This window comes from Macrobrachium nipponense, chromosome 31 (genome assembly GCF_015104395.2).
Source record: "Macrobrachium nipponense isolate FS-2020 chromosome 31, ASM1510439v2, whole genome shotgun sequence".
NCBI classification, from domain to species: Eukaryota; Metazoa; Arthropoda; class Malacostraca; order Decapoda; family Palaemonidae; genus Macrobrachium; species Macrobrachium nipponense.
The window spans coordinates 42,618,985-42,626,933 of NC_061093.1; the positions used below are offsets into that span (position 1 = coordinate 42,618,985).

A 7,949-nucleotide genomic window follows, 5' to 3' on the forward strand; every position below is an offset into this window, starting at 1 on the left:
GTGGAAGTGGAAGTCTACTGCTGTCGCACGTATATGCAGGAAAAAATCGCATTGTGTGAAGACACGTATTGAAGGCAATGGCCAACTGCAATCGCGTCTGGGTGCTGCACCGGACATGGCCAGTGGGGCCTGTCGGCTGTAATGCGATGCCGGACCGGCAAATTTGCCGGACCGACATAGTGTGAAAAGGTTCATTAGAGATAATAGTCGACTGCTAGTCGCGTGTAGGTCCGACATCGTGTCGCATTTACGTACGACATAGTGTGAAAGGGCCCTAAGGGATCATAAAATCAAACAAATAAATAAGCCTGCTACAGGTTCCTATCAGTTTGGGGTAGTACTATCGAAACTCCAGAGTTGTTTTGCTTCATTGTGTTTCTGTTCTTGATGCGTGCATATTAAATGTATGTATATAATCCACACATCCAAGGGCAATATAGCAGGCAGGGGAAGGGCGCAGGAACACACATACAGATCCAGTACGTACTACATTTATCGTCGACTCGTGAAAAACATAATTAAAAGAAACATACACAACATATAAGAAAATATAAAATGATAAACCAGTTAAACTTAAATAATCAATCACGCTTATATACATTTACACATAAAATGAAAGTTTGAAATGAACCTGACGTAAAACTGAACTTAATAAAAAGAATTTAAAATGAACTCCAAAGGAAAAAGCCCAAGGAGCACCTCTTGGTGTGAATGAGGAAAACACACTAAAAGAATAAACAGCATAAACTATCATGATAATGATATACATTATCATTATAAATAATAATTAAAATAAATAAATTGATAAATAATCATATTATGGATCAGTCTAATTTCTCAGTAGTGTATTCACATGCCGCAAGAATCTGGTCGGGTAGATATGAAGCGGGAGTTGTATCTTTTTTTTTCCCTCCAAAGAGGAGAGAGACCGAAATACGACCTCTTCGTTAGGGGTAAGGACTAGGGAACGACACATGGGCGTTGGCAATAAGATCTCCTAGAGAGAAGGGAGAGAAATGAATGCCGGGGGATCCTGTAGTCTGCCAACGGGGACCCTATAGTCTAGGGATGTTGGGATGGCACTGTTATGGGAAAGAAAAGGAGGGAGAGGCACCGCCTCAAGGTGTTGGGGTGGAGGAGGAGTATTCCCCGGGTTTGCGGGGTGGGTCCCCTAACGACAAACAACCCAGTTCAGGGTCCAACTCCAACCGTCGGTTGTTCGCCAGTTGTCAGCGAAACACACAAGATGAAGGACCCCGGGAGGGGAGTTGTCCACACGTGGACCTTATTTATATTGTGGACTTTATTCGAGCCGTTGTCGGCGCAGGTGCTTACACCTCCCTATTTCAATTTAGCAGTGAACAGAAGAATTACTGCGTCGTCCACATGCGGCGTAGGTGTATCAGATCCCGAGTTATTCTGTAAGCTAGTGGGTGCAAATGCCGATCGCCATGCGTCGTCAGATCTCATTCAAGGAGGACAAGTAAGTGATTTCCAACCTCAATTTAAACATTCTCAGGGAAAAGGCACAGCATGAAACACGTTAACTAGGTTGGTATTGTGGGGGAGGGCTATGGAAGAGCAATGCGCAGTGGGAATAACATTGTACTTGATGATTGGAATGAAACAAAATTGAATAATTTATCAGACAGGTGATAGGAGAGACACATCTATAAACAGACATCAGGTACTCAGAGAATCAATGTTATGATATATCGAAAAGGCAAAACGTATATGACAGTGAAAATAAACTGAGTAACATTTTTCTATCAAATCCAGTTATTTCTTTTTATTACGAACAATTAATAGTCATGTAAAAATAACTGAATTTTCTATATTATTTGTACTAGGTACAGAAGAAAAACTGTCGATGAGATAACTGAGATTGGCTGAAGTTTGAGATGTAGGGATGAAAATGCGGCAGTAAGATTGATGAGAATGATGTGAGATGAGCATATAAGGAGAAAATGGTTGAGATTTTGAGATATGGTCTAAGGTTAAAAGACATGGAGGTGGAGAGATAAATGTTTAGTCAGTGATGATGTTCCAGGGACACTAACTGGGAGGGTTAGTGGTTATAGGATGGTGGGAAGATGGGATAAAAGCAATAAATGGTGGAATAAATGGGTAAGGAAGTGAGAGATTAGCAAAGGGAAAAACAGAGATGAGAAAAGATCCTGTCAAGATGAGGAAGTATATTGGCAGTCAAGATGAAAACCAGAAGGAAACGGAGACAAATAATTCTTATAGATGGGAGAAAGTGAGCAAGAACTTGACAGAATAAGAATATTTTCCACAGTGAGGTAAAGAGAGAGAGAGAGAGAGAGAGAGAGAGAGAGAGAGAGAGAGAGAGAAAATGGCTCTCAGAACAAGAGATGGGACTAAAGCATTGACGTCTGAATCGAATTGAGTGCAGTCCGGCGTCGATGGACTTTGTTGAATAAATGAGGGCAGGCAACCGCAAGAGATTTAAAAATGGAAAGACGTTAAATGTTCCAAAGCAGTGGTTCTCAATGTGGGGGGCAATGAAGCAGTTTCTGGGCGGGGGGGGGGGGGGGTGTGGTTGGCTAACGAGGCTCTTTCTAAAACTAATAGTTTTTTGGAGTAAAATTAAGTAAATTTATAAATGATAATAATAAGTAAATCAATTAATTAATAATGTAGAAGTACATAGATTAAATTTTTGTCAAGGGGAAAATGTCTAGAATTTAAATTCTTGATTAAAGACCTGATTACAAGTAAAATTAATGGCTTACATATAAAAGGCATTAAAAATTAAGCATTTCAATATTTGTTTTTTACATGATAACCACCCTCTTGAATGGGTAATGACATAGTGCTTATATAGATACATTATATATATAAATATACATATATATATATAATATGTATATATATATATACATACATACATACACACACACACACACACACACACACACACACACATATATATATATATATATATATATATATATATATACATATGAATAACTTGATCACGAAGTATATAAAACGTGATGCTATGTATAAATAAAGGTTTTTTTGCCAAGAAGGAAAAAATTAAAAAGCGAGATAGCCGAGTACTTTCGGCTATCTCGCTTTTTCACTTTTTCCTTCGTGGCAAAAAAACTTTATATATATATATATATATATATATATATATATAAAACCAATATTATATGAGTGTGTGTGTAGGGGGAAGGCGTGTGTGTGTGTGTGTGTGTGTGTGTGTGTGTGTGTGTGTGTGTGTGTGTGTGTGAATAATATGCGTCTCATCTTGCACCATGATACTAATTTTAAATTAGTACTTTACATAACTCCACACAGATAACTTTGAGACCATTTTAAAACATTTGCAAAACAAATTCCATCGAAACCTATTACTATTAGGCAACATTGTTTTCCTATCCTGCAACCCTGTATCGACAGACAGTACACAACAGGGCAACATGTTCATGCCATTTATCCTGTAACTGGGCAACATGTCCATGCCGTTCGTTATTCAAGTTTCTCGGTTTCTTCTTTAACTTTAGTTTTTGGTAAACGGTGTCTGTGCACATTGGTAACATCATTTCTTCTTTGTTTGAATTTTTCATACTCATTTCATTAAGAAAGAAGCCAAAAACCAGCTAATTAAGTATTTTTCAGTCCTGTGCATGAAAAAGAGAGAGAGAAAAAAAACGTTCCAGAAGAATACGATCGTTAGACCGTCTGGGTTTAATAGAAAAATTACGCACTTGAACAACCTTGATCTAAACTTTAACTCATATATTAAAAAAACTTAAGAAATAAAGACAAGACCAACTTACTAAGTTAGAATACCGAAACGAACATCACAAATTAATCCATTTTTTAATCCAGAAATTTAGGCCAATCCATTAAAGGTTACTGGTGAAGCTTCATTGAAATCCGCATTGGAATAGCTGTTTTTACTAAGTGTATAGACAGAATGATGACTCAAGAGAAAATAAGAATGAGTCACTCACACATCACTCCAGCCCAGGGCTATCTCATCTCAACGCAGCTGTGAGTACAAGTCACAGAAATGCGATATGGAGGATCCCAGATTCTGAGACTCCTCTGATGCCGGTACTACGGATAGCCAATATATATTCGCCCTTTAGGGTGTCTGTGTTTATCTGAATAAGTGCTGTCTATAGATATTCATAACATTTATTCATGTGTGGGGACGCCTTTGATTAATCTACATACATAAATACACACAGACACAGCATATATATATTATATGATATATATATATATAATATATATAATATATATATATATATATATATATAATATATCATATATATCTATATATTATTATATAAATATATTTTATATATTAATATATAATAATAATATATATATAAGTTATTTATATAATATATATTATATATATTAATAACAACAAAATCGTTTAGTATCGACTTCACTATAGCCATCTGTAGACTATAGCTGAAAATCTTTCCTGCCTATGTGACTAGTTGTATTTAAGGAAAACCGTATATTTCTCTGGAAAAAAAAATAAGGAAAAAGCTCTTTCCTCTTTCTGAATTCCTTTGTATCTAGCATAAAAAAAAACGTATACCTCGCAGGTGAATATGCTTCTATAGAACTAAGTTTAAAAAAATTATATGGGGTAATGAAAGAGTTTTGTATTAATAGGCTATGGAGAGTCTCTCTCTCTCTCTCTCTCTCTCTCTCTCTCTCTCTCTCTCTCTCTCTCTCTCTCTCTCTCTCCGATTCACATAAAGTAGCAAACAATTTGCACTTTTTATGATAACTGAAAAAGTACACTTTCTTATACAAGATTAAGTAATCAGCGCTGATGAGATTAGTCACTTCACTGACATTTGGAATGAGAGTTGACGTGAACGCGTAATTTATAGTCTTCTTTTACCTTTGGTTGTGAATATTCACCTATTGTTTTGAAGATTATTGTGTTTTAGGAACATAAAATGAAGAGACCCAGCGTGCGTTACTGTATGGGAAGACGTGTTAAAAACTGCCTCTTTGCTCTGAAAATGTGTTAAGTGCATTTTAGCTTCATGAAGTTACCGGAGTTTTCCTTTCTTATTCTTTTTGTGGTTCGTAATTCCTTGCGCTTTGACTTTTTTCGTTGTCTTTTGTTTTGAAGTCATCATCGAAATTACAGGAATCCAAATTCATCACCCAAAAATATGAATTTCGGGATGAACTGTTCGACTAATTTTACAAGAATATTCTTACGTATACTTCTAGGGACCGTTATTATTGTCTTTATCAACCTAATATTTCGATTAAAATGAATGCTATCGAATTTTAAAGTAACGTAGCACTTGAAATTGTTGACTCATTATAGTTTCTTTCATTAGGTTTTAATATTAATTGCACTTTATATGTTGAATTCGTTGAGATATTAAGAATGGTACTAAAGGGAAAAGTCGACTAGACTGTTTTTTTCCATCTGTCCACCCGCCTGTGGTGTTTGCGTATGGTAACACTGCGTCCCAGGCTTTAGATAGTTACGCTGTGTAAGTTTTTGGTAAATAGAAGGATATCTGGGTGTACATTTGTAACTGAGAAGTGTTTTAATAATTTACTGTATGCGAATTGCACCGTTAATATTCGAAATAGGATATTGTTATTATTGTTGAATGTAAGCTGAATGTAACTATCTAAAGCCCAGGACGCAGTGTTACCATACAAAAACACAACAGGCGGGTGGACAGGTGGAAAAAAACCGAGTATAGAAGTCCATTGTGAACGGCTGAGAGTAGGATAAAAGCGTGCGTAGCAACCTCGGGTTCCAATCTTGCACGGAGATCGACAATCACGGCTGCCTCAATCATCCAATCAAAGGCGTCCTCGGTGTCATTTTAGTGTTATTCAGACTTCTTCTTGGCGGCTTTTGTGACTTCTTGTTATCGACGGATTACTCGGTTTCTTTCAGCACCTCATTCATTACCTTAGCCTTGTTTAATTAATGATAATATTAATAATGCAATTGGTGCATTACGACGATGCTGAATGTTTCGTTGTTTATTTCTACCACCAAACCACTTTCCAATCTTCTCAACGGTCAGATTCATGTCCCACGTCAATCATTTTGCGTGATTGCTTTTGATAGTGGAAATAAACAAGAAAAGATGTCTGGGGTCTCCATTATTCCCCCCCGCCTTCCCCGCCCCCCAAGTTTCTTATCAAACTGACGTTCCTTTCATCTGCACTACAGGATGATAACTGTAGGTACAATAAAATGCAATGTATATCATTATATTAATTTTATTATGTGACATCGATACCGCGTTTAAACTAGCTGTTGTCTAGACGAGGCTAGCCTCTCTCCCTCTCTAGTCTAGACCTTGAGTAGTACTGCCTCGGTTCGAGCTTCGCAGAATCGCAGTTGTAGTACATATCCCGTCCCATGGACCTAGACCTAAAATCTTAATCCTTTTAAATGACCGTCTTTTTCATGGGATTATTACACTGGTAAAAACTAAATAATTATTAATAATTAGGAACTAGTAGTAATAGTAGGGATATGTATATTAATTTTCTAAGAATTAGTTCCTCGCTGGAATCAGAGGAATGTATTTCTGGTGATTAGAATTTAATCTCTCGATGTAATATGGTTCGGATCCCACAATAAGCTGTAGGTCCCGTTGCTAAGTAACCGATTGGTTCCTAGCAACGTAAATAAAAGTCTAACTTCTAAGAGAACAGGGCTAACTGGTCTAAGAAAAGCTAATAAATCGCGTCATAAAACTATTGGTTATCGATTTTACTGTAATTCTTATACGTTACCCACGTTGAATACCTGTCATGGCTTCTACGGAATCAAGTTTGAATTCTGTGCTTGCATCATCACCTCTCAAGTGTGCTTGCGCAGTGGGAGGTTGTGCACTTAATGCAAGTCTTGCATGCTTATAAAGCAAGAGCTCTGCAATTGCTTCATGCCGGAAAACACCGTTTGGTCCTATTGCATTGCTCAAGTCAGTGGTGACTGCACTCCATCCACTGACAAAACTATGTAGGGATAAGTTTCAAGGTTTGTCAAGGAGCAGGAAATGATGGTGATGTTTTTAGCATTCTCACAATTCTCACATACACAAATGTGCTCTCAGTGGCGTGGTCGGTATGGTGCTTGCGAGTCACCTCGGTGGCCGCGAGTTCGATTCTCGGGCGTTCCACTGAGGTGTTAAGAGATGCGTATTTCTGGTGATAGAAGTTCACTCTCGACGTGGTTCGGAAGTCACGTCAAGCCGTTGGTCCCGTTGCTGAATAACCACTGGTTCCATGCAACGCAAAAACCCCATACAAACAAAAAACAAATGTGTTCTCTTGTCACAGATTAAGTAAAAAAAACACACGGAGAGAAAGAGAGAGTTTTAAATATGGTGGGAATTAAAGGGAGTGTGAGCTCAAATGATTATTTAATTGCTTAACAGGATCCCCCTCTTGGAGAAAAGAAAGTCATGACTCGATGAATATTTCGTGTTTATTTTTTTAATGAAAATGTTTATGTAGATAATAACTTAAGATATGAAGCCGACGAGAAGTGAATGATATTTTGGTATGATGTTTGTCACGGTTGTTTTTAAAAGTGTGTGTTTTTTGTTTTTTTTGGCCATATGACATAAATTAAAGTCTTTTACATATGATATGAAGGCAGTTCTCAATTCAATTTAGTACTGATGGCCAGAAAATGCTAATGTCAGCTAGCCAAATTCCAGACTATTATTATTATTATTATTATTATTATTATTATTATTATTATTATTATTATTATTATTATTATTATTATTATTAGAGCTTCAGGGAGCCTTGTAGTTTTCGTTCAAGTGATAATCATTGCTATTGCATCTTGCAGTCAGTCATAGAAAAAAAGTAAACAGAAAATGGCCTCTGCTGGATGCTAAAGTAAGTGTTAGAACCTAATAAACTGAGAATTGCCTTCACCA

At 36.8% G+C, this 7,949-nt stretch overlaps 1 protein-coding gene across 4 annotated transcripts in view; it reads left to right on the forward strand.

The window, feature by feature from the left end:
* Window positions 1-1,206: 1,206 nt before the first annotated feature.
* The window catches only part of LOC135206917 (laminin subunit alpha-like), an 82,416-nt gene continuing 75,673 nt past the window's right edge, over window positions 1,207-7,949 (forward strand). For all 4 annotated transcript variants that reach the window (XM_064238408.1, XM_064238409.1, XM_064238410.1 and 1 more), the window contains exon 1: window positions 1,207-1,483. In XM_064238408.1, coding sequence (XP_064094478.1) covers window positions 1,247-1,483 — 237 coding nt within the window. In that variant the 5' untranslated portion in view covers window positions 1,207-1,246. The remainder of the gene's footprint in view (window positions 1,484-7,949) is intronic.